The following is a 24,342-nucleotide window of genomic DNA, read 5'->3' as shown; positions in this document are numbered from 1 at the left end:
AACTTTAGCTGTGTGGCTGTTTTTTTTAATGAAATAGTTGCATATTATATAGCTTTAAAGCTCACTCTGACAACCTCAAATTTAATATACTGTCAAGATATTTAGGCTTTATGGAGATCATCTTTAGCCTACTGTGTGAAGGTTTTAAAAACTAATTGGAGTTCAGGTATGTGATGCATAGACTTTTCTGTATAACACACTAACATTTTTATCATACAAGGCATCTCGCACCACTGTGCGGGCCCAACTGCTCTTATGACGTCACTGATGATGTCACAACTTCGCATCACTGATGATGACATCACCACTGCTCTTTTATCATCACTGATGATGTCACAATGCCTATGACATCACTGATGACATCACTTCCAGTTGAGTGACATCACTTCCGGGACAAAAATCGCAGAGCCCACTTGCTCCCTTTTAGTTATGATGATGATGATATTTAGCCCAATGTAGTTGTAACAATGGAGGTGTCATTATGTGTATGTCACACACACACACACACACACACACACACACACACACACACACACACACACACACACACACACACACACACACACACACACACACACACACACACACACACACACACACACACACACACAAACAAACAAACACCTGCTGCTCAGGGCTGATGACAACTCCAGCTGTGTGTCAATCAGTTATTTTAACAGTCACACTGAGCCAGTGACAACACTGTAATGAAGAAGAAGAAGAAGAAGAAGGAGGAGGAGGTGGTCAAAAGACCTTCACAACAAAAGGTTATTCATATGTAGGCTATTGTTTAAGCTTTTCTTTACTTTGAGTTTTTAGAGAGAAAGACCAGATGTCCAGAGAGAGAGAGTGGAGAGAGAGAGAGGGGGGGAGGGAAGGAAGGCAGGAAGCAATGAAAGAAAGATTTACATTCATAAAGTGCTTGTGAACTTGTGCAAAGTACCAAGTAATCCTGCTGCTGCCATCACTCTAGTAGTAGATATACACACACACACACACACACACACACACACACACACACACACACACACACACACACACACACACACACACACACACACACACACACACAGGAGGATGTACAGTTCTGATGCCACCCTTGCTCCACATGTTCTGCCCCCCCCCCCCCCCCCCCCCCCCCCCCCCCCCACAGCTCTCCGTCACCATGGCTACAATGATGCAGGTTGCCTTGGTAGCGGAAGCGGATGTTGAGTCACCCCCCCCCCCCCCCACACACACACACCACACACACACACAGGCATGCACGTGCATACTGTACACTCTTAATTAGCCGCACACAAAGACACACACAGACGCAGGCTGTGACGCTGATGAGTTAGTTTCTATCTATTTATGGAGGGAGACCAGAGGCTCACCACTGCACATAGAGTACCACCTCTGTCCCCATCTGTTCCTGATGTACCTGTCCATCTCTCTCTCCCTCTCTCTCTCTCTCTCTCTCTCTCTCTCCTCTCTCTCTCTCTCTCCATCTCTCTCTCCTCTCTCTCTCTCTCTCTCTCTCTCCTCTCTCTCTCTCTATCTCTCCTCTCTCTCTCTCTCTCCATCTTCTCTCTCCTCTCTCTCTCTCTCTCTCTGTTCTTATAAACACAGAGGAAAAAGCTTCTCAGCCACATGATTCTCCCCCTAGGCCCTGTTTTCATTCAGAATGGCTCAATTGAACAAGACGTGGGACAAGGCACATTGTGACAACATTATAAAAAAATCCATATCTAAATGACTATGACACACCAGGAAGTGCCTTATTTACTGCTTCCAGTCCTCTGCAAAGCTGCAATTACTCTCTAATCACCATGTCTTCATTGGCGGATGCTGTATTATGGGGTTATGTTACCACCTAGTGTTCACATCAGGAACTGATAGCAGTGACTGGAAGCAGTTATGTCCCTTATGTCTCAGATTGATCAAAGCCGTGTTTACAGCAGGAACCCCTTTTTTTTTTTTTACTTTTTCCTATAGACGGTTTTCACCAGAGCGCAACCCCACAGCACTTCCTTTTTCTCAGCATTCGGCAAACTGCAGAAATATTCACTCGACATCGTGTACTTTTGTTTTCGGCGCTCAGGGCTGTATAGACTTTGCATGGAATGGTCAGTCCTGCACTTGAATGTTTTTTTTTCTTTTATGTCCATAGCAAACACTGCAACAGGAAGTGAGCGGGGGTTCAATTTAGAATGTTTTTGTTGTCAAGTTAAAACCGTCTATATGCCACGTCTCAAAATAGAGGTAATTGCTACAATATATGAAAACAACACAAGTATAGAAAAACTATACACCCTCAAAATACATGTAACGGTTGTGTTGTAGAATAGAATTTGTATCGACGTCATTCTTCTCCCGCATTAGAAAACCAGTTGTGACATCAAAATAAAAAAGTTGTCTCACATAAATGTATTCAGCCATTACATACGTCTTTGCAAGCAGAAGACTTCCATTTGCACAGAGACTGGCTTCCCTGGAAAAGCGTGCTGGTTTCCAGCTCAGGAGCTCCGTACAGAATGACACACAGTCAAAGGTTTTATACGGTATTCTGACATATCTCACATAGTATTCTCACATAATCTCACATCTCTTCACAAGCTATGTGTTGAGCAGCTCACAGAAGCAGGGACAGGGAGTTGAGGGGAGAGGAGAGGAGAGGGGGGCTGTAGCCAAGACAGGAGTCCAGCAAGGCCACGTCTCTGAGTGATCTTGCCACTGTCCTCTGCTCAGGGCCAGAATGACCATAAGCTGTCTGTTTATGTGGAATGGAATTTAAGAATGGAATGAAATATGTGTCACTATGTGAACCTGCGTCTGCATCTGTCATGGCGCCCTGCAAGCACAGTGTGAGATAGACAGAGCTGCTAATGTGCCTCAGAGGTTCTCTGAGCATGGCGTCTGTATTTGCCTTTTCTGTCTATGTGACATGCATTTATGATTCATACCAATAACTATGTGTATAATGCAAGTATAGAGTATTGATTATGAAATGAGACTATGGAACTGAAATGTTCTACAACAGGTTGTGTTTATTACAAACTGTCTTTTATTTTTTGTAAAAGGAGCTCAGTCTCAGTCAGTCAGTTTCAGTGTGAAAAATGCCCTCAAGCGCATGCTCCGATCTCATGCTTTGGTCTTTATTTTAGGGATGCACCGATATGAAAATTTTGGCCAATGCCGATAACCGATATTAACATTGCTGTTATGGCCGATAACCGATATTTACCGATGTCGATATGATCTGTATAAAACCACATTTTTATGATCATCATATTTTGTACATACTGAAAACACATGTTAACACTGAATTTGAAAAAGTTATGCATTTCTTTATTTGCAAAGCCTTTGGAAAAGCCCATACATCATAGATTTACTGCATTATTTCATATCAATGTGAAGAATTTGGCTGATAACCGATATTAACATTGCAACATCTGACCGATACCGATATGACCGATATGTTAAAAAATGACTAACATCGGCCGATACCGATATGATTGCCAATATATCGTGCATCCCTACTTTGTTTATTAACATGTTTATTCTCTCTCTCTCTCTTTCTTTCTCTTTCGCACACGCCTGTGTGTATTATACCCTTTACCTGCATATTTATCCCCTTGGGGATTTACTCAGTCTTGTTATCCCATAGTAATCTCATTCCCTCTAATCCCGGCCGGCCCTCCCCCAGTGTGCACACACACACACACACACACACACACACACACACACACACACTCTCTCATTTAGACAACAGCCATTCATGTTGTTGGACTACTGTTGTCGGTGTCTTGGATTCACGCTTATAAAACGTCATCATGGACCCTTCCCCTCCACACCCAGTGACACCTGGGTAAGAACACTGTAGCATGTAGACAAACGTGCTAGAATAGACAAGACGGTTCTGCAAAGGATCGTCTCTGAACTTATGGTGGCTCGGTGCTGCAGACTGAGCTACAGCTGTAAGGTGTTTACCACATGAAATATATATATATATGTATGTCTACTGTATGGCATGAGCAAACACAAGTATACTAGTTTATGACAGTTTCATGTCAGCTTTATTGATAGTACAGATTTATAGAGAGACCGCAAAGAGCTCACAACGTCAACCGTCCTCAAGGCATGCATGGTATTCTATTCATAGCATCTTAACCCACTGAGCCACCTGGACACTTTACAGTGAGTAGACTTTGAGATCAAGTAGAACCTTATTGTGACCGCTCCCATATTTTATAGGTTTTATTATGGTGTTTTGACTGAGGCAGTCGTCAGGCAAGCTGGTCCCAGGTCTGTGAAATATTTTGTACGTGATGTGGAAGACGATAGCAAACAAACCAGGAAGATATATCTAAGGCGTTTAGCTGTCGCTGAGAGTATTAGCATGAGATCAGCTGTTCCCCTTTCAGACACGCCCACATCTCATGGCTGTCTGATGAGGGGGGGGGGGGGGGGGGGGGGGGTTCCAATGTGGGTCTTCTTCATCCTTCGGCATGGCAAGATCATATGTGGCCTACAAAACATACATACATACATGCATACATACATACATACATACATACATAAATAAAATACAATACATTATATTAAGAAAGACACATTCGGTGTCCGTGTAAATAGCCTCAGCATACAAGGGTGAACAGTTTTGATTCCTCCTATTTTCCTCCACTCTCTGACTACCATTCACCTCCCCCAGGAAGTGACTTGAAGGTGACGAGGGGAAGGAGGTGAGAAGAGGCAAAATAAATAAAAAATTTGATGTCAACTAGTGATGCTGACTTTAATATGTCAACTCCTCTATATGGAACTTGAATCAATATAATGAGAAACCCTGGCATCAACTCGAGCGCACTTTGATTTTAAAAAGTTAATATTTCAATGACTAGACAGCATTTTATATGGTCCAATTATCTCACCTCTGAAAATACAGCATAAGGAAGGTGTCACTGTTTATATGTTTAGCTTTATAGTCTCATCATCATCATCGCACATCTGTTATTGCTGTAGCTCTTTTGTTGGAGGGAGACTGCAGGCAGCAGATGGTCAATAACAGACGGAAAGGCGTTGCATTTCATCTGCCCATTGATTTTGGAGTCTTTGCTCATGAGGAGAATTGATTTTGCGATATCATTTTCAGCTTCCGCTGCAGTCAAAGGAAATAACAATGAGCAGTATGTTACAGTATACAATCACAATATTTAGTTTATTACAAATCACCAAGAAGCAAAGATTATTATCGCTCCATGGCTCAAGAATGATCATATCGTACCAAGAGCTGTCTGGTGGCTCCCAGTCCAAACAGTTGAAATTGCAGCAGGAACTTCCATTTCTCTGCCAGGCAGGGGAGAGAAGAGAATTAAGGTACTGGAAGGAGAGAGATAAGCTGTTTTTCATACCCTGCATTCTGTTTATTGAGTTGCAAATGTCTATTCAATTTTTTATTAGGAAAACTGCTTTTGACAGGACAATGGAGGCTTGCTTATCAAGAGGCAGCTGCCCAAGCAAGTATAGCCTGTGTAGGTCAATGATGCTGTCACTGCTTAGACCAGGGGTGTCCAAACTTTTTTGAATGGGGGCCAGATTAGATCATGTGAAAATGCCGGGGGGGTCAGGTGCTCGCATCATATGGGTTATAAATAAAATAAAATAAAAAACCACGTACAAATGTACTCTTTAAAGATTTTGTTTACCATCTGAAAACATTAGTTCTGCATGTGCTGTTCCTACTTGGTGCTTGTACCAAATGTATAATATAGTGCTGTCATCGTTAGGCGAAGGGAAAAAATGCAAATTGAACTTGCAATTGATTAACCAATACAGTGTGGAGGGCCACATATAGTATATTTTGAGAGACGCCTGGCTTAGACGATGCAGTCATGGTAGGTTTAGGTTGGAATGAAAGTGGCTGAAGGATCCAAATGACTATTTTATGAGGAATGAAAGCCATCCATCATACTTGCAGGCTCACTCTTCTGTGGGGATGGTGTTCTGTCTGACAGCATCGCTCAGCAGGTACAACCGTATCATTTCCTCTTTCTTCTCCTCAGGTCGTCCTCCAGAATCTGTTGATGTGTATGGTGGTCTTCTACTCTGTCTATTACATCGCCATCAGTCTCTGCATTGGACTGCTCAGGTACACACACACACACACACACACACACACACACACACACACACACACACACACACACACACACACACACACACACACACACACACACACACACACACACACACACACACACACACACACACACACACACACACACACACACACACACACACACACACACAGGCCCCCTGGGCTACCGTTGCATGAAATCAGATATGCCTTGAGATGTTTTCTCATCATGTCTGTGTATATGTGTGTGTGTGTGTGTGTGTGTGTGTATGTGTGTGTGTGTGCGCGTGTGTGTGTGCGCGTGTGTGCGTATGTGTGTGTGTGTGTGTTGGGGGGGCGGGGTCTAGGGTTCCTGAGATTGACAGCTTGTTGGCTCCATTTGACTACACAACACAACCATCATGGCAGAACCCCAAATATCTGGGTGAGCAGTGCCTGCCTGTCTGTCTGTCTGTCTGCCTGTCTGTCTGCCTGTCTGTCTGCCTGTCTGCCTGCCTGTCTGTCTGTCTGCCTGCCTGTCTGTCTGTCTGTCTGTCTGCCTGTCTGTCTGCCTGTCTGTCTGTCTGCCTGTCTGTCTGTCTGTCTGCCTGTCTGTGGTTGCTGCGATTGTGCTTCGCAGAGCCAAAAATGGCACAGTTGGCGTCATATCTTCTAGCGTTAGAGGTGACTAATGTGTGATGAGGGAGACAAGAGATAACTGTCTGCAAAGGAAAACATCATTGATATTGGCTTTTTTCTCTCTCTCTCTCTCTCTCTCTCTCTCTCTCTCTCTCTCTCTCTCTCTCTCTCTCAGTCAGTGTCATTTCCACAGAAGTCACCTATGTTTTGGGAGGCCTGATATTCGCCTGGATTGTGGAGGAGTGGGTGTGGGACTACGCCATTACTGTCACACTGCTGCATATAGCAATGACTGTAGCAGGTAACACACACACACACACACACACACACACACACACACAAATGAACTGACGGAGGAATGTAACAGGTGGTATTGAACCCAATATAGCCTTGACGAGCTTTGCATTGTAGATGCTTAGAGGACAAAGGGCTAACCATCAACAGGAACAGCTCCTATCCTTAACCTTAACCCTGACCGCTGCATGCCTGCCTGACCTTAACCCGGACTTTAACCTACAACACACACGCGCACGCACGCGCACACACACACACACACACACACACACACACACAAAGTGGATCAATGAGCAGAACAGCTGATGGGATTGTCAGCCCTGTTTATGTAACTGGATATAAGCTAATGACCCTAGTTCAAAGATGTATACACACATTATGCGCACACACAAATACACTTTCTCACGGTGTATACAAACACACACGCACAGACACACACACACAAATACATTTTCTCACGGTGTATACAAACACACACGCACAGACACACACACACACGATAACACAACCGACAAACTATATATCTATGCATGTCTAGTCATTTAATTGTTGGAAACCTTTTTAATTTATTACCAACACTGATTTCCAATAGGCCTTCAACCAAATTTGAAACATTGTAGGCGACAAAAACAACACAGGCAGCTCAACATTTAGGACCACTCTGCTAATATGAGTCCGTCAGACCCCTTTTGCTCAATCTGAGTTGTCTCAATGCCTCGAAATCCCTCCTTAACCCATTGATACCTGATGCAGCATTTGCGTGTATATCCCTCATTTGTGTGTGTATCCCTTTAAGACCGCGAACCGCGTCACGCGATTCGCACAAATGCTGCATCAGGTATCAACAAACTGATCCGTAAGGCCAGGGACATTGTGGGGCTGGATCTGGGCTCTCTGACTGCGGTGTCGGAGAAGAGAACGTTGTCCAGGCTACGCTCCATCATGAGCAATGACTCGCACCCACTCCACGGCGTGCTAGTCAAACACAGGAGCACGTTCAGTGAGAGACTGATTCCACCTAGATGCAATACGGAGAGGCACAGGAAATCATTCCTGCCTGTGGCCATCGGTCTATTTAATGCCTCTCTTAAAAGAGCACCTCGGAGACGCTCAGTCTCCCTGAGACTGAGCCAGCCGATAGGTTAACTGTGCCTGGCTGAGCCACGTGTAACGTAAAGGGCAAGCCGACTTAATATAAGTCCAGTGTGCAATAACGGTAATTGTCACGTAATGTATACTTACTCTACTTATTTTGCTTACTTTAGACGTATTCTACTTATTTTGCTTATTTTTGCTTACTATCGCATTTTACTACTGTTTATTTTATGCTATGTTGTGTTCTGTGAGCGAGCTACTGTAACCTGTCCCAATTTCCCCCCGGGGATCATTAAAGTCTTTCTGATTCTGATTCTGATTCTGAATGGGTTAACCTGTGTGATTTGCTTCATCTAGGCCCCTCCTTCCTGATGAATAACATGCATCATAAAGTACAGGTGCTTCTTGTGTTCTGCACACTAACGCCTCCTGTTGTGTTTCCACAGTGATGTCAGACTTCCCCTCTGCGGAGCACTGGTGGATCGCCCTGGGTGAGAGACTTGACTGTCTCAGTCTGTTTGTTCATCCATCTGTCTGTCTCTATCTGTCTGCACTCCCATCGGCAGAACATGCCCTATTTCTCTCCCTCTGTCTCTCCACTTGTGAGCTTATATTTCTGTACAGTACATCTGTCTAATAAATCATATTTACTGGTTGACGTGCAGCAGCTCCCTGTCTCCCCGCTCCCCCGTCTCGCCCTCAGATTCTGCCTTAGTGAGAATGATATTTGGGGTCACAGCTACTGACCTTCAAACTCCCCTTTTTTTTTTTTCTCTCTCTCTCTCTCTCTCTCTCTCTCTCTCTCTCTCTCTCTCTCTCTCTCTCTCTCTCTCTCTCTCTCTCTCTCTCTCTCTCTCTCTCTCTCTCTCTCTCTCTCTCTCTCTCTCTCTCTCAGGTTCAGGCTTGGTGATGATGATATTTGGAGGACAGCTCCTGGCCTATAAACTCTTTAGAAGCAACTTTGTCTATCCAGCCGAACTAGCAAACTTCTGATGAAGGGGGAGTGGGTCTTTTTTCTTTGTGTGTGTGTGTGTGTGTGTGGGGGGGGGGGGGGGTTCTGTAGAGGGGATAGAAGTATAGGAATAAACAATAAACATGTAAATTAGGATTAAACAGCTGGTCAGCTAATGTACAAAACTATCATTTTACCCCTCCTCCTTTTAACTTGAATTACCATTTTTCATGTTTGGTTTGACAATTATCCAAAACCATTTACAAAAAAATCACTATTTTCACTGGCTAACTGGTTAATCTCACTTCTTGATGCACTCCTGTGGGTTTGGGTTTTCTAAAGCATCTTACTGCTAAGTTCACCTTATCCACTGGTTAATACTGTGTATGTATGGGACACTGTTTTCCATAAAATAACAATGAACAGCTACTTTATAGTCTTCACTAATAATAAATAAATAACAGGAGAACTTTCTCTACTGGCTATCAATGGAAACACCTCTTCTATTGCCAAACAAATAACCTTTTGGGATCCGAGATGGTTTCAGCAGTAAGAAACTCTTTTTAAACCAGATCTTGTCTGCTGTTTCTTTGTTTTTTCCAACCATATTCTGTACAGTTAAATATGTTGTTTTGTATTCTGTTTTTTACACCTTGCATAAGTTAAATTTAATAGACTAAATAATATTTTTAGCTCTGGAAATTAACACAGGCTGGATTTACATAGACACAAATATCTATGACTCTTTCAAGTCTTTGTGGCTCAGATTTGACCATAACAAACCACATGGAATATTTTAAACTCTTCGGCTGCATTTACACCAGCATGAAAAGATCTTATCCAGTAGTTTGGCAGTGCATGTTCTGCTCTATAGGCTATGTGGCACAGACTTGATTTGTGAATGTCTGATACAAAAAATATCTGAATGTTCAGACGTCTATGCCACATGTGATCAGAAAATCAGATTTGTTTTTTTCTTGATTACATACAGATCCAAACCCACTGGGGCCCAGCAATGATGAGAAAACACATGGATTCTCTGTTTTCCCTGTTAACACAGCTATCAGACCCCAGGAAGAATAATCGCTGCTTGAGGCAGTGGTTAATGGGGATCTTAAATAAATAAATAAATAAATCAGAGGATCAGATCTGTACTGCAAAGACTTGGAAAACAGATTTTTAGGAGTATATATATACTGTATACATACACATACACACATATACATAATATATGTTGGATTATACATTAAATACTTAATACATTGTTTTTGTCTTTGTGAGTGTGTGTTGGTGTGCTGTCCTGTCAGTATAAAAACCAGTTGAAAGTAGAAGGTGTTTGTTCGCTGATTAAAACCTGTTGGGGGCACGGCAGCGCAGTAGCTGATTAAAACCTGTTGGGGGCAGGGTAGCGCAGTATTTCGTTTATTCTCCAGGCCCTCTCGAATCTCCATCAACTTCAATTTCGCTCTCACTCTCTGTGTCACGGTTCGACGCAATTTTATCTTCCTTTCCTGAGCTGCTGTCGTCAATCTTTCCTCTTAGTCTAGTAGGAACGGGGGGTCCCCGCGCACCCGAAAGATATATTTTTCTAACATAGATTTTTGTACTCCTCAAGGTGTCTAATAAACACATTTTGTTGTTACCCCGTTGAAATAGTGTCCCATGGGTCCGTTTGGTGGCCATCTTTGCGGGCATATTGCGATGTCTGATGAAAATGGATAAGGGTCATAACTTTTGAACTAGACATCATACAGAGACAAATGACACCACTTTTCTGTATGATTTCTGCATGAGGAATTGATTGAGAGGGTTGTTTTAATGGTTTTAACAGGTTTGGTATAGTAAAACTCAAAAACATTTGAAAAAAGTGTCTAATTTACTCTCAAAATCTTGCAAAAGAAATCTATCTACATATTAGTCCATGGGCCAGAAGGGTTGGGAATAATGCTCATATTGATTTTTGGCAAGGTATACATCTCTAGAGTTAGAAAATATGTGAGAGCATTGCACCAATGGTAGCTAAATGTGTGTTATCACTCGATTTATAACACCATGCAAAACATAATAGTTGTGGGACTTTTAGGGACATTTGAGGCTAGGTTCATGCAAATAAAGTCTAAAAGCACCAGATTTTGCCCAGAATTACCCCAGGGCATGCTCTAACAATTGAGCCAGAGTGCCCGAGCCGGTGACCCCCGGGGTCACCATGGCGGCCAAATCCAATGTGACCACTGCAGTCCGAAATAGATTTTGGCTATAACTTTTGAAAGAGATGAGCTAGAAATACAGACTTGGTGTCTATCTTATATTTTTTGACCATTAGAAAGGTGTTGGAATGCTTATCTTTACTAATGAAGATGTGTGTGGACCCCTAATCTGCATATTTCCAAGATGGCGACTACCTGAATATGAGTTTTACCATGTTGATGCTTTTAGTAAACTCGGTGTCCATTTTATGGTTTTTGAGTTTTAGAAACACATTGTAATACTCAGATTTATGATTGAATCTATCTATAGCACTCTACTTTGCAGAGTAAGTAGGCTACCAATATGGCTGCTATCCCATTTCTTTTTTACATACACTTTTGTAGTTGTAAGAATGAGTTACCATCAAACTAGTGGAAACAAACAATCTACAGTATTTATCTTACATATTTTATTGAAACAATTAGTGAGTAACACTTAGGTATGTCCATGGGTTGGGGGGGGGGTTAAGTTAGATTGAGTGTAAAGTGTTTTTTGTTTATATCCTTATATCCACAGCCAGATTAATCAAATATTGTTGTCTTGACCGCATTGTTGGTACAGGCACTCTTGCATCCACATTGAGGTGCCACGGGCTCCAGCTTTACAGCATTCACAGCACCCACTACATTACTTTTTGCAGCTGCAGCAGAGAATGATGACTCAGGCTTTACTGGCATCTGAAAGATGGGTCCAGTAAGGTTCCCAAGTCTTGGTCATGGGAGTCCCAGTACCAGCCCCACATACTGAACTCTGGATATTTTGCTGGACAGAGGTTGCCTGATTCGAGTAGAAGCTGGTCTGCAGCAGTCCCCATTTGACATGCTGAATCAGTGCATCTTGGGTGGGAGGCAAGTTCTCAAGGGACTTGGTACCATTTGAGAAAAGCTGATGTCTGGCTTCATCTACTTGGCTGGAGACACAGCTCTTGCTGGACATGACAACAACCATAATGCTTCCAGTCTTTGGACATCGACATCTGAGTTGATCGGTTCAGGCTCCAAGGTGAAGGCGTCCACGGTCTCAGTGAGATCCGATGTTGCTTCCCAAGCTGCCCATCCACTCCTTTTTCCATAGCCCTGGAAGGCTGATGTAGTATCACATCATTTTAGCACATGGAGGAGATGTAATGCCAGTGATCTCTGGGGACCAAGAACATTGCAGATTTTGTGAACATAAATGTACTTTCCACATGTGAAGCCGGTCCAGTTCTCTGTGAGGCCTAATGTGTAGAAGAAGCGTATTGCAAGTATTACAACATCACTGTCGGACGTATGGATCCTGAGTTTCTATGGCTACTGGCCGCAGCATGTGCCAGGTGCTATAAATCATTCTACTGTAGTGTCTGCTTCAGGATGGTTACAAGGCTGAAGTGCAGATATGTCATATTCAGATCTGTTGGAAAGTACAACATCCTTCTTGGTAGAAAGGAGGAGTTCATCCCAAAACCCTGGTCGCCCTCACCTTGGGGTTGTAATGTACAGCAAAAGCTGTGGCTCCAGTCAAGTAGATGATGCTAGACATTGGCTTTTTTCAAATGCATCAAGGGAACCTGCCTCCCACCCAAGATGCACTGATTCAGCATGTCAAATGGGGACTGCTGCAGGCCAGCTTCTACTGGAATCAGGCAACCTCTGTCCAGCAAAATATCCAGAGTTCAGTACGTGGGGCTGGTACTGGGACTCCATGACCAAGACTTTGGAAGCTTACTGGACCCATCTTCCAGATGCCAGTAAAGCCTGAGCAATCATTCTCTGCTGTGTCTGCAAAAAGTAATGTAGTGTGTGCTGTGAATGTTGTAAAGCTGGAGCCCGTGGCACCTCAATGTGGATGCAAGAGTGCCTGTACCAACAATGAGGGTCGAGACAACAATATTTTAGTAATCTGGCTGTGGATATAAGGATATAAACAAAACCCACTTGTCATCTGAAGTCTTTTATGAAAAATCAGTCACCCTGGTAAATCAAAAGGACTGAGCACTTCTAACTCAATTCAACCTATGGACATAAGTAGGCTACTACTCACTTGTACATATAGGCACCAATATATGTTTTGTTATGTTGTTTTTGTTTCTGATAATGTAAATATTTTGTTCAAATTCTAAACACCTTTGATCAGTATTGATAGCATTTCACATTTATGGAGAGCATTGATGCACAGACTGGCTATTACCTGTATCAATGGGAATGGGTTATACTCTATTTGTCTAATTGTTTCAATAAAATCTGTAAGATACATACTGTAGATTGTTTGTTTCCACCAGTTTGATGGTAACTTATTCTTACAAGTCTACACTCAATCTGGGTGAAAGTGTATGTAAAAAAAAAATTGGTTAGTGGCCATATTGGTAGCCTACTTACTATGCAAAGTAGAGTGCTATAGATAGATTCCATCATAAATCTGAGTATTACAATGTGTTTCTAAAACTCAAAAACCATAAAATGGACACTGAGTTTACTAAAAGCATCAACAGTTATGGTAAAACTCATATTCAGGTAGCCGCCATCTTGGAAATATGCAGATTAGGGGTCCACACACATCTTCATTAGTAAAGATAAGCATTCCAACACCTTTCTAATGGTCAAAAAACATAAGATAGACACCAAGTCTGTATTTCTACCTCATCTCTTTCAAACGTTATAGCCAAAATCTTTTTCGGACAGTGGTCATATTGGATCTGGCCACCATGGTGACCCCCTGGGGTCACCGGCTCGGGCACTCTGGCTCAATTGTTAGAGCATGCCCTGGGCTAATTCTGGGCAAAATCTGGTGCTTTTAGACTTGATTTGCATGAACTTAGCCTCAAATGTCCCTAAAAGTCCCACAACTATTATGTTTTGCATGGTGTTATAAATCGAGTGATAACACACATTTAGCTACCATTGGTGCAATGCTCTCACATATTTTCCTAACTCTAGAGATGTATACCTTGCCAAAAATCAATATGAGCATTATTCCCAACCCTTCTGGCCCATGGACTAATATGTAGATAGATTTTTTTTGCAAGATTTTGAGAGTAAATTAGACACTTTTTTCAAATGTTTTTGAGTTTTACTATACCAAACCTGTTAAAATCATTAAAACAACCCTCTCAATCAATTCCTCATGCAGAAATCATACAGAAAAGTGGTGTCATTTGTCTCTGTATGACGTCTAGTTCAAAAGTTATGACCCTTATCCATTTTCATCAGACATCACAATATGCCCGCAAAGATGGCCGCCAAATGGACCCATGGGACACTATTTCAACGGGGTAACAACAAAATTTGTTTATTAGACACCTTGAGGAGTACAAAAATCTATGTTAGAAAAATATATCTTTCGGGTGCGCGGGGACCCCCCGTTCCTACTAGACTATCTGTCCTGCCCGGAAGAGTCCAATACATACTACTATATACGCCTCCTATCTGCGTTCAAGGTGTGTACGGCAAGCCACAGATACCACCCGCTACAAATTATTAATGTATTTACCGATGATGATGATGATATATATTTCTGTAGTTATTTATTTATTTAGCCTATTAGGCTACTAGCCTATTACTGACTGACATAGCCTACTAATCAACTTTTGCACAGTGGAACTTGCAAGCTGCCGTATTAAAACTCAAATAAGAAGAAAGGTTAGGTCACCTGATGCAGCTGGATTCGCGAGATCAAGATCACACACAGATAACTGCATCCTCCATTAGTCACAATCTAACGGCTAGATGTCGGGAAACTGAATGATATCCAGAATCAGAAGGATGTTGGACGGCGAAGAGCGCCTGAGGACCAACACTCAGGTAAGTTTACTAGCCAAAGTTAGTTAATTAAAGTTAGCTAAATGTTAGCAAGCAATGCTGTCTTTTTTTAAAGGGGCAATCCCAATGGCCAAGGGCCAGCGTGCTCTCATATACCCGTGTTGTTGAAGTAGTTTTCACACTACCTCCCCCTGCAGTCTTCACCATGGCTGCAGGGGGGAATCGAACCCGGCTATTATTGCTTATCGGAGCTTTTTAAAGACGAGCACGCTAACCAGTCGGCCAAAGAGACAGTCCCAGCAGACGTGCTGGTTGGTGCTGGGTGACCCCTATTAGCCTAGCGTCACCATGCTAGAGTGACGCCAGCTCGATTTATATAACTTTAGAAAAGAAGCAACAATCTCTGTCGTTACAGCCGCAAAATTCTTAATTTAAGATCCTGGTGAAATATGGTCTAAATGTGAACCTGTATAGATCAGTCACACTGTTCACATTGGTTTATGTTGAACCTTCACAGCTGCCGTGGGTCCTACGCATGCACCGTATTCAGACGTGTTACCTGTCAAGAGAGCTAGGCTGTGTTGCATCCTCAGTATAATAAACAAGTTAATTACAGCAAGTTGTTTTTATTTAAATCAACTTCCAACATGGTGTCAGAAGACCTATAACGGACCTTAGTCACGGACTGTGCGTCCTCCAGCTAGATTTTTTTCAAGTGAGGACAACAACGACAAGATCTGTTAGCCGGCGCGGCTAGCAGTTAGCCTGCATATCTGAACATGGCAGAAGGATTTCGGTGTCCCGAGCCCCTCCTCTTTGATGGTAACATTGCCGAGAACTGGCGTATATTCGAGCAGGAATATGACATTTTTATAGCGGCGGCACACTATGACAAGCCGGCCTGCACACGTGCATATACTCCGCAATTTGGCAGGACCAGAGGCCATTGAACGTGAACGTTCTTTTGTGTATGCGGCGGAGGTGAGGGAGCCCGGCGAGGGTGGAAGACTCCTCGTTGAAGCAGAATCCAAAGAGAACCCCGAATGTCTCAAGAGGAAATTTCGGGAGATGTGTAACCCACAGACTAATGTCACCATGGAGAGACATAAGTTCAACATGCGGAACCAAAAGGAGAGACAATAGAATCATATGTCAGTGATTTACGGATCAAAGCAAGAAGCTGTCATTTCGGAGATCTCTATGAGGAACTGATTAGAGATACACTAGTCTGTGGTATCAACAATGACAATTTGAGAAAGGTGCTCCTGCGTGATAGTGATCTAACTCTGACTAAAGCTATCACCATCTGTCAAATTCATGAAGTGACTGAAGAGCACAATAACACGCTGGCTTCTCCACTGCATACAAATGTAGATGCAGTCGAGGCTAAATTCATGAGGAATCAAAGGCATGACATAAGAGCAAGAGGGCAATCTGACAAGCCAGGGACACAGGGTATTTCAAACTGCAACAACTGTGGTGGCGCTCATGCAGCTAAAAGGGACAAATGCCCAGCTTTCGGCCAGCAGTGCCACACATGCAAAAAATTGAATCATTTTAGGAAGTGCTGCAAGTCTAACCAACAGCAAACCTACAATAGGCCGAGACCTAGGAGAAGTCATCAGCTGGAAGCTGGTAGCGATGATTACACTACGGATGAGACATTTTATGTTGATGGCATATCACCAGAAGTGAATGTTGATTCAACTGTAACTCAGATAGAAAAAAATTAAGAGGCTTTTGTCATGCTGCAAGTCAATGGCACACCTTTAGAGATTAAAGTTGACACGGGTGCCAAGTGTAATGTTTTGTCAAAAGAGACATTTGAACAGTTACAAACTAAGGAACAAATAAGAGCATGCAATAAATCCACAAGTCTCGTTGCATATGGGGGCAGTAAAATCAAGACTGTTGGTATGGTAAAGTTGCAATGCCACCTAAAGGGACAGCCTTACATGTTGCCATACTACATCGTTAAAGAGGATGTTATGCCACTGTTAGGACTAGGTGCAAGCAGGCAACTGGGGCTAGTCTCATTCAGCAAAGATGTTCACCAATTAAGCCCCACGGATGATGATTTGTCTCTTCAGATTCAGACAGAATACAGTGATCTCTTCTCAGATGAGCTTGGAAAGCTACCTGTAACATACTCCATGACAATCGACCCCGATGTGAGACGCGTCGTTCGTCCTGCACATCGCATCGCTGTAGCCATGAAAGACAGAGTCAAAGCTGAGCTTGACAGGATGATGAAACTGGGTGTCAGAGCCAACAGACTGGGTGTCATCCATGGTCGCTACTAACAAAAAGGACAAACAAGAAATAAGGATATGCATAAATCCAAAAGACTTGAACATCGCTTTGAAAAGGCCGCACCACCCTATGCGGACTGTCGAAGAAGTGGCCGCACACATGTCAAATGCAAAAGTGTTTTCTGTCTTAGACGCTAAGAGCTCCTTTTGGCAGATTATGCTTGACGACACATCCTCAATGCTAACCACTTTTAGCACTCCCTTTGGTCGCTACAGGTTTTTGAGAATGCCATTTGGACTCACCTCTGCTAGTGAAGTGTTTCAGCGCTCCATGGAGCAGATCTTCGATGGATATCCCTGTGCGATCATAGTCGACGACATACTCATCGGAGGCGAAAGTGTGGACGAACATGATGCCAACTTAAAGGTTCTCAACCGTGCCAGGGAGGTTAACTCAAGGCAGAATCCTCTCAAGTGCAAGTACCGGCTGAATCAAGTCAGCTATGTTGGCCATGTTTTCACAAGTGAGGGGCTTAAAGCAGACCCCAACAAAACAAAAGCTATCAAAGAAATGCCAGTGCCAGCAGACGTCCCAGCCCTGCAAAGGTTTCTTGGGCTGGCCAACTATCTTGGAAAGTTCATTCCAGACTTCAGTCAGCTGACGGCTCCACTGAGGCAACTCACACACCAGGACACAGAATGGACCTGGCACGAACAGCAACAAAATGCTTTTGAAGCACTACAAAAGCACATGTCAAACGCTCCTGTTCTGTCATTCTATGATGTCAGTAAGCCAGTGACACTTACATGTGATGCCTCACAGTATGGGCTCGGGGCAGCATGTTTGAGAAAGAGCTGTTGGCAGTGGTGTTTGCATGTTCAAAGTTTAATGACTACATCTACGGCAAGCATGTGACCATTGAAACTGTAGTAATGCAGATGTAATCAATGAAGAGTTCTGCTTTTGGTAGGTGGCTTTGGAATGTCTCTGTAACACTTGTACAACGAGCAGATAGGTATGTTATGCTACTTGGGACATTTTTCCAGTCCTCACTTAAGCGCAAACTCCGCGGCGTCAACGCGGACGTGACGTGACCAGCACGAGAGCTGTGATTGGCCGTTGCCTTGGGCCGCGCACATATCCGCTGATGTACTTGTTGTGAGGAATGAGGAAATGCCATTTCCTCATTTAACAGTGCTTGTCCCTCATCTAGCAAAGCCTTCTGCAGGCTCACCGAAATGAGTTTGGAAATAGAGGGACAATAAAATGTCCCCCCACCGACATGATTGCAAGTTCTTGGTAAACGACACGATAACATAATATGTAATGGACGTAAGTGTACCACAAGCCACCTAGTGTTTTGGCCGTGTACCGCAGCCAACGTGCCGAGTTACGTTCGAGTATGCACAGTCTCGCTGTTGCCGCTAGTCGGCGGCAAGGCTCCAAGTCGAGGCTGCGCAGAACCCTGTCAGCGCCTTTAGCGTTTAGACAAGGGACTGTGTAGGGTAACTGACTAACTGATAATCCCTTACAGTTAGATGACACACGTCCCAAAAGGGGCTAACCTGACCTGACACCCCAAGATCATTTTAGTGGGTACAATTAACGTATAATGAAAAATAGACCATCTCTGACTGTCAACTCTAAATTTTGTGTGACCCAAGGGATATAATGTTAGCTACATGCTGAATTTAAATGGTGTTAACTTGCACTCGCTAAATTACAACATTTAGACATCACACAGTAGCCACCAGCTAACTGCTTTTGCGGAATTAACGTGATCAGGACAGTTTAACTGGAATTCTGTTGCTAGGGAACAGTTTGAAACCTTGCTTATTTCTTGCTAATAATAAGGGGCACGGTGGTGCAGTGGTAGTGCTGTCGCCTCGCAGCAAGAAGGTCCCGGGTTCAATTCCCACCTGGTACGCTGTGGGCCCTGAGGGTGTGTCCCCATCCCCATGTCCTCAGTGCCTACTGCCCAGGTGGGCTCGTCAAAAGGGCCTTTCTGTGCAGAGTTTACGCGTTCTCCCCGTGCTCCCCTGGGGTTTCCTCCAGATAGGAACCCCCCGCTAAAAAAAACATGGCAAAAAATAAAATAATAATAATAATATGGGTATATTTTAGAATCTTTATATCGTCAAGTACGTAGGCTACAGTTTTAACTTGACAACAAAGGTTCTAAATTGCTCCTGGCTTACTTCCTATTGTCTTGTTTGCTAATACAATAGCTGGCAGGAAATAAGCTAGGTTTCAAACTGTTCCCTAGCAACAGCATTCCAGTGAAACTAGGGATGTTTGATATTGGCTTTTTTACCGATATCCGATAGTGTCCAACTCTTAATTTCCGATACCGATATCAACCGATATCAACCGATACCGATATAAGGAGGCTTTTTTTTCACCAAAATTTCAGGTAACAAGTTACATAATGTAGCTTAATGTAGCTGAAGAGTTTAATATATAATATGCATGTTGTGTTAAAGTTGCAAGTGTTATTGGGGCAGTGGTGGCCCAACGGTTAGAGAAGCGAGCTTGTGACCAGAAGGTCGTCGGTTCAATCCCCGGGACCGGCAGGATAAATCTGGGTGGGGAAAGTGAAAAGGCAGCACTTGCCCCTCCCTCATTACCACCACTGAGGTGCCCTTGAGCAGGGCCCTTAACCCCAACCGCTCCTGTGTGCGTGAATGTGAACAGGGCACTCCTGAAACAGAGCATTGCTCTCAGTGAGACTCAGCGTTGCCAGGTGTACGATAATTATCGTATTTGTACGATAATTTCGCCTTCTGTACGATGTACGATCGATAATGCCAAAATTCCAAGAAAGTACGATAATTTGATCATTTTGTGACACTTAGTTGTAATCAATATACTAATATGGATCCTATGTTTGTTTATACACAATACACGTCTTCTCACAACGTCTTTGCAGTCAATCATGCATTCCCCTAGGACAGGGGTTCCCAAACTTTTCCGTCCAAGTAAAACTAAATACCAAACCAAATTTCCCAGGGACCACTTCCACTGCGTATACCAACCCCCCCCCCCTAAAATAAAATGAGCTGATGTAATCATGCAATAGCAGCAGAAAGGCTAAATGCCAATATAAGGCTATACTAGATGGTTCAAAACGGACACACACACACGCACACACCTGCCAACATTAGGCTGTGAAAAAGAGGACCCCTTCATCAGTGATGTCACTTTAGCAATTGTGATGTCATCAGTGATGTCACTTTAGCAATTGTGATGTCATCAGTGATGTCACTCGAGCAATTGTGATGTCATCAGTGATTCCATTCCAGCAATTGTGATGTCATCAGTGATGTCATAAATCAATTGTGATGTCATCAATGATGTCATAAATCATTCCTGGCTGAGGCTATATAAGTGGTGATTGGTGAAGCACGGCCAGAAAGCCATTAACAGAAGAAGGTGGAAGACGGCCACTGCTCGCGTACGATAATTTCCCTCCAAAAACGATAATTTTGACCCTCAGGTACGATAACTCAACATTTCCCACCTGGCAACACTGGTGAGACTCCCCCTGTATTAAAAAAAAAAAAAAAAAAAAATCGGCATGAAAACCGATACCGATATTTTCCGATATTAATTTTTTATGCTAATATCGGCCGATAATATCGGTAGGCCGATAATATCGGACATCCCTAAGTGAAACCATCCGTCTACTATTGTCCTTTAATTCACAATAAGCCAGATTCAGCATCATTACTCTTCTTTTCCACAGTGTACCTAAGCCAGTGAAAGCAACCGAGAAGCTATAGAGTGAATATACACAGACAGCCAACCATGACGTCACTGGTAAGTTCTGAGTGGAGTTTTCAAACTGTGTTATTCCTCTACATAGCCTGTAATGTCTGTCTGTGTGGCTTGTGCACTGTTACAGTTTAGATGTCAAATATATTGCACTTTTCACATGCATTATTCTATTAAACTCAGTTAGCCCAAGTCCAACACCACACACAGTGCTCAAATCCAATTCAAAAGAGGCCGTAGTCCATTTGGTATTACAATCCTTCAGTTGACGTTCCAGATTGGAGGAAATTCAGTGCCAAGAGCAAAACTTCTAAAGTGATTCTCTGGATGTGTCTTTGTCTTACAGGGGGGCAGCAGTTCTTCAGCCACAGAATACACTGTGCGAGTCCCAAAGTGAGTAACATCATAGCCTGCCTTCCACCCCGACAATGCAAATAACTACACAATGTGTGGCAGCTATTCTTTCTCTGACCGCGCCTGTCTGACCGCGCCCTGCTGTCTGACCGCGCCCTGCTGTCTGACCGCTCCCTGCTGTATGTCTCTGCTCTGTTGTGTGTTAGTTTGTACATGGAAAATGTTGCTTTAATTTCATGCCATGTCAGCTTTTGACCTTTTTGTTGCTGTGGGGGGCCGTAGAGTCAAATCTGTATAGTCCTTATTCCTGCGATGGTGGTGAGTTAGTGAACATAGGTATTTTACTACTTCCCTCTTCTGTAGGCTAGTAGCTTACATGTAATAATATTCCTATTGGGAGTTATGGATTTGTTGGGATATAGGCTATTTAGTAGGCTATATACAGGAATACTATAGTAGTTTTCCGTAAAGGAACGCACAACAGGGAAGACTCGGGTAACAGTGATTTTTTTCCCTATTTGCCATTCCTTTGATTCCACTGCTGTATTGAACTATGCTTTGGTTGGAATTGTGGTTTGGTTATAATTATTTCTGATAGTAGAACTTCAATCTTCGAGATGGTTTCCCGTCAGTCCTCCTGTAATTTTTTATGAATGAACTGAGCTTCTTAAATAGACATCGACTCATCTCTGTTACTACCTCCGCTGGCGGAGTGAAAAGTGTAACAAAATGACACGCCATTCCGTCCTTGTGACATTTAAACAGGAGGTGAGGCGTAGTAACGCTGCAATGATCCTGTATAAAAGGGACTTATGATGAAACATGACAGATTCAGACAGCTATTCGGTGCAGTGGCTCAGTGGTTAGCATAGCACTGCTTCCTCTCAGCACTGTCTTTGTGCCTGCCTCCTCCCGTGTTTGTGTGTGCTTCCAATGGGTGCTGGATTCCCACAGTCCAATGACTAGCAAGTCAGGTCAAATGTGAGACTGGAAAGTGGTGTGAATGTGTGTTAGCCCAGTGATCTACTGGTGACCTGTCCAGGGTATTTCCCTTCCTTTTGCCCAGTGCATGCTGGGATAGGCTCCAGTTCACTGTGACCCTCAATAGGAATAAGCAACTGAAGACAATGAATGAATGAACTACCGTAATGTCTGTTTGCCTGTCTGTCTATTCCATAGGAACACCAGCAAGAAGTACAGCATCATGGCCTTCAACTCAGGAGACAAAGTCAACTGTTCCACCTGGACACAGGTGGGTCTACCCTTACTGTTCCACCTGGACACAGGTGGGTCTACTCTTACTGTTCCACCTGGACACAGGTGGGTCTACGCTTACTGTTCAACCTGGACACAGGTGGGTTACTCTTACTGTTCCACCTGGACACAGGTGGGTCTACTCTTACTGTTCCACCTGGACACAGGTGGGTTACTCTTACTGTTCCACCTGGTCACAGGTGGGTTACTCTTACTGTTCCACCTGGACACAGGTGGGTTACTCTTACTGTTCCACCTGGACACAGGTGGGTTACTCTTACTGTTCCACCTGGACACAGGTGGGTTACTCTTACTGTTCCACCTGGACACAGGTGGGTTACTCTTACTGTTCCACCTGGTCACAGGTGGGTTACTCTTACTGTTCCACCTGGACACAGCTGGGTTACTCTTACTGTTCCACCTGGACACAGGTGGGTCTACGCTTACTGTTCCACCTGGACACAGGTGGGTTACTCTTACTGTTCCACCTGGACACAGGTGGGTTACTCTTACTGTTCCACCTGGACACAGGTGGGTTACTCTTACTGTTCCACCTGGACACAGGTGGGTCTACTCTTACTGTTCCACCTGGACACAGGTGGGTCTACTCTTACTGTTCCACCTGGACACAGGTGGGTTACTCTTACTGTTCCACCTGGACACAGGTGGGTTACTCTTACTGTTCCACCTGGTCACAGGTGGGTTACTCTTAGACAGATGAATGTCACTCATATCCCATGGGAACTCTGGCTCTTTCAAATAACGCTTGAGGCAGGCTGCAGCAGAACATCAATAATGATGTGCCTTTTTTCCACTTTCATGAACACTTTGCTTATTTACACTTGGGTATATTTTTCTATACTCAATTTAACACATTCACTGCCAGCCGTTTTTTTTTTTACTGTAGGTAGGTTCTGCCAGAGGGTTTTTTTGAGGATTCTGGCTCATCTTTCAAGACCCGAGGATTCTTTTCTGCTAAGATTTTGTGAACACACAATATCTCAAAAGAACTAATAGAATGTGTGCTTTCTCTGTCTAAAAGAGTTAGTTTGTAGAGTTAGTAGTTATGTAAGCATTAGCAGTTGAATACAGCATGGTTTCAGCGTCAGAAAAATTATTCTGAGATAAACGGCTTTTTGTGAAATTCGATAGAACAGTCACTTTAACCATTCATTTTTGGCATCAGTAAGACGTCAGACATCTAAACAATAGTTTTGAACAGTAATTTCCTCCATAACAGCAGGAAACCCCCCTCTGCTTCCAACTCCTCCCTCCGTGTGTGTTCTCCTCCTGCCTCCCTGGCTCTGCAGCGGGCGTGTCACAACGAAGTTGCTGCTGCTGCTGTGCCTGTCTGCGCAGCCGCTCTTTGAGGAAGTCTGGGTGGACTCGCTCGTTTCTTGGAGTTTTGGTTGAGAGCTTTGATGAAGCTTTTGCGATTCTGGTCATATTTATGCTGCGTGTTTCAAAGTGTGCATCCAATCTATTCTTGGAACCCCCCACCGTTGCCACCGCTGTGCATCAGCGCGAAAGTGAAAGCGTTTTCGCCATCAATTTTACAGTATGAGAACGGCTTCCTCGCGCTTTTCCCTCCAGTTTTGGGTCGCCTCTTTCTACTGTGGAGAGACATGTCGCCACTCAGTGGGTCG

The 24,342-nt window shown here is 43.6% G+C and overlaps 2 protein-coding genes across 2 annotated transcripts in view; both read left to right on the top strand.

The window, feature by feature from the left end:
• Positions 1 to 3,760: 3,760 nt before the first annotated feature.
• Positions 3,761 to 9,118, top strand: LOC310781882 (putative transmembrane protein 244; the record flags this gene model as incomplete). The annotated part of the gene is made up of 6 exons (XM_083642517.1): positions 3,761 to 3,850; positions 6,045 to 6,130; positions 6,466 to 6,542; positions 6,912 to 7,037; positions 8,572 to 8,616; positions 9,021 to 9,118. The coding sequence occupies 6 exons, from the start codon at positions 3,761 to 3,763 to the stop codon at positions 9,116 to 9,118; spliced, it is 522 nt and encodes a 173-aa protein (XP_083498643.1).
• A 12,003-nt stretch (positions 9,119 to 21,121) lies between these two features.
• The window catches only part of LOC310782230 (general transcription factor IIF subunit 1-like), a gene marked incomplete at both ends in the record, with an annotated part of 32,026 nt that continues 28,805 nt past the window's right edge, over positions 21,122 to 24,342 (top strand). Inside the window, 3 exons of the mRNA XM_083642913.1 lie at positions 21,122 to 21,133; positions 21,435 to 21,481; positions 22,622 to 22,694. Coding sequence (XP_083499039.1) covers positions 21,122 to 21,133; positions 21,435 to 21,481; positions 22,622 to 22,694 — 132 coding nt within the window. The remainder of the gene's footprint in view (positions 21,134 to 21,434; positions 21,482 to 22,621; positions 22,695 to 24,342) is intronic.

Source organism: Poromitra crassiceps, assembly GCF_964638095.1.
Source record: "Poromitra crassiceps genome assembly, chromosome: 9".
Lineage (NCBI taxonomy): Eukaryota > Metazoa > Chordata > Actinopteri > Beryciformes > Melamphaidae > Poromitra > Poromitra crassiceps.
Note: the sequence above shows the minus strand (reverse complement) of the source record. Positions and strands in the feature narration are given on the sequence as shown.